Below are 2,006 nucleotides of genomic sequence, written 5' to 3' on the forward strand. Positions count from 1 at the left end.
CGTATTATTGTTCTGTCACTGGTTTTATTTGCAGCGTTGTACATTTTTTGGAGCAAAACGAAAAATAGACAAATCACTCTAATCTCTCGTTAAAACACCCGCTGGAATATCATTTCGGTCAAAATTTGTTGAACGGAGTTCAATCAGTGTCTCACTTGATGGTGTGATACGAGTGGAAATATCGATTACGCTGTAAAAACCATTTTGCGGACAGCATACAGCATATCGCAAAATTGTGTATTTAAATCTTCTCTTTATATATATATATATATATATATATATTGTAATGCAGAAGATTGGCAACGTTCACCGGAAGAATCAAGACCGTCACCAATCCCCTGCGGGAGATGTGCGCCACTTTATCGTCGTCGGTAGCAGAAGCCGAATATGGAAGCCGCACCGCCATCGCCTGGAGCGACGGGGTTCTCTCTCGCTCTGCTTCCTCCAAGCGTCGACTGTGCTCGGACTGTGCTCGGCCTGTGCCCTCCTCGTCTTTCGCCTACACAGCAACCCTTGCCAATAAACCCCATTTCAAGTGGTGGAGGAGCCGGGGTCACGATCCAGTCCTGGAACTCCGGAGCCGAAAGCTGCCCGAAAGGATGACCAGCGAAGCCAACCAAACCGCTACGCCCTCGCCTCGGCCTGTGATGTGCTCTGTTGCTGTGCGTGAGCGAGACCCGCCAGACTTCAACGGCACTGACGAAAACGACGCGGAAGATTGGCTCGAAACCTTTGAGCGGGTGAGCGCGTACAACCGGTGGGACGATGTTTTCAAACTCACTTACGTGAGCTTCCCCCTGACCGGCGTCGCTGAGGTGTGGTTCAAGAATAACAAGAGCCGCCTTAAGACATGGGCTGAGTTTAAGGACGAATTCCTTGCGGTTTTCGGCCGTCCAGCTGTGCGCAAGCTTCAAGCAGAGCAGCGCTTGCGCTTACGAGCCCAGCAGGTCGGTGAAAACTTCACGAGTTACATTGAAGACGTCCTCGACCTGTGTCGGCGCGTCGACCCCACTATGCAAGAAGCTGAAAAAATCAAGCACATCTTGAAAGGAATAGATGACGACGCCTTCCAAATGCTTTTGTCGAGGGACTTACGCACCGTGACCGAAGTCATTAACATGTGCCGAAGCTTCGATGAGTTACGGAGGCAACGGGCCCTCACTCGACGATCTCTTGTACAGAATGACTGTGTGTCAAGTTTGTCAGCGATGCACGCAGATCCTTCGTTGCTTTCGCAAATCAAAGACTTCGTGCGGGAGGAGGTGGCCCGTCAGTTGTCTCTTCTACCTGCCGCGGCAAAGCCTGTGTCGACGCTAGGACCTTCTCTCGAGCATGTGATCCGAGATCAAGTTGCCGAAGCACTTCCGCCTGGTCCGCAATACGTGCCGATTGCCGCGCCAGTCACATACGCCAACATCACCGCAAGACCATTGCCGCAGTCAACCCTGACGTACCAGCCGACGTTTCCGGTGCAACCTCGAGCTGTCCCAACTGTGCCTCCGCCTCCACGGTTTAATTCCCAGGCCGGTGGTCCGTGGCGTACTCCGGATAATCGTCCTATTTGCTTTGCTTGTGGAGTACCTGGGCACGTCGCACGCTACTGCCGCCGCCGTCCGCCGTCATTATGGGACGCTACACATGCCGGTTTTCCGCCGTCGGCTCAAGCCCAGGTGCCACTTCGCTCCCCGACTGAACCTCGCTCTTCGGATCGCACCACATTTACTGACCGTCGTCCATCATCCCCACGCCGTCGCTCGCTTTCTCCGATGCGACGTCGTCCTGGTAACGAAGACACGGAAAACTAGTCGCCGCAGTTCCCGAGGCAAGAACTGCGCTGACGTCGAAAAGTACAAGGCCTCACCCTCCTTCGTCCCCTACTAATGTTATCGACGTTACCATAGAAGGTTTTCGCACTGTCGCCCTGGTAGACACGGGAGCTGCTGTTTCCGTCATCAAAGCCGATGTATGCCGTCTATTGCACAAAGTCACGACGCCTCTTCAAGGAC

General features: G+C 53.4%; 1 protein-coding gene across 1 annotated transcript; it reads left to right on the forward strand.

Moving 5' to 3' along the window:
* The first annotated feature begins 289 nt into the window (after positions 1-289).
* Positions 290-1,805, forward strand: LOC144177960 (uncharacterized). Its single transcript, XM_077705519.1, has one exon. The coding sequence runs from the start codon at positions 348-350 to the stop codon at positions 1,803-1,805; it is 1,458 nt and encodes a 485-aa protein (XP_077561645.1). The 5' UTR covers positions 290-347.
* The last annotated feature ends 201 nt before the right edge of the window (positions 1,806-2,006 follow it).

This window comes from Haemaphysalis longicornis, unplaced genomic scaffold (assembly GCF_048455015.1).
Source record: "Haemaphysalis longicornis isolate Haplotype H1 unplaced genomic scaffold, Haemaphysalis longicornis Haplotype H1 scaffold_35, whole genome shotgun sequence".
NCBI classification, from domain to species: domain Eukaryota; kingdom Metazoa; phylum Arthropoda; class Arachnida; order Ixodida; family Ixodidae; genus Haemaphysalis; species Haemaphysalis longicornis.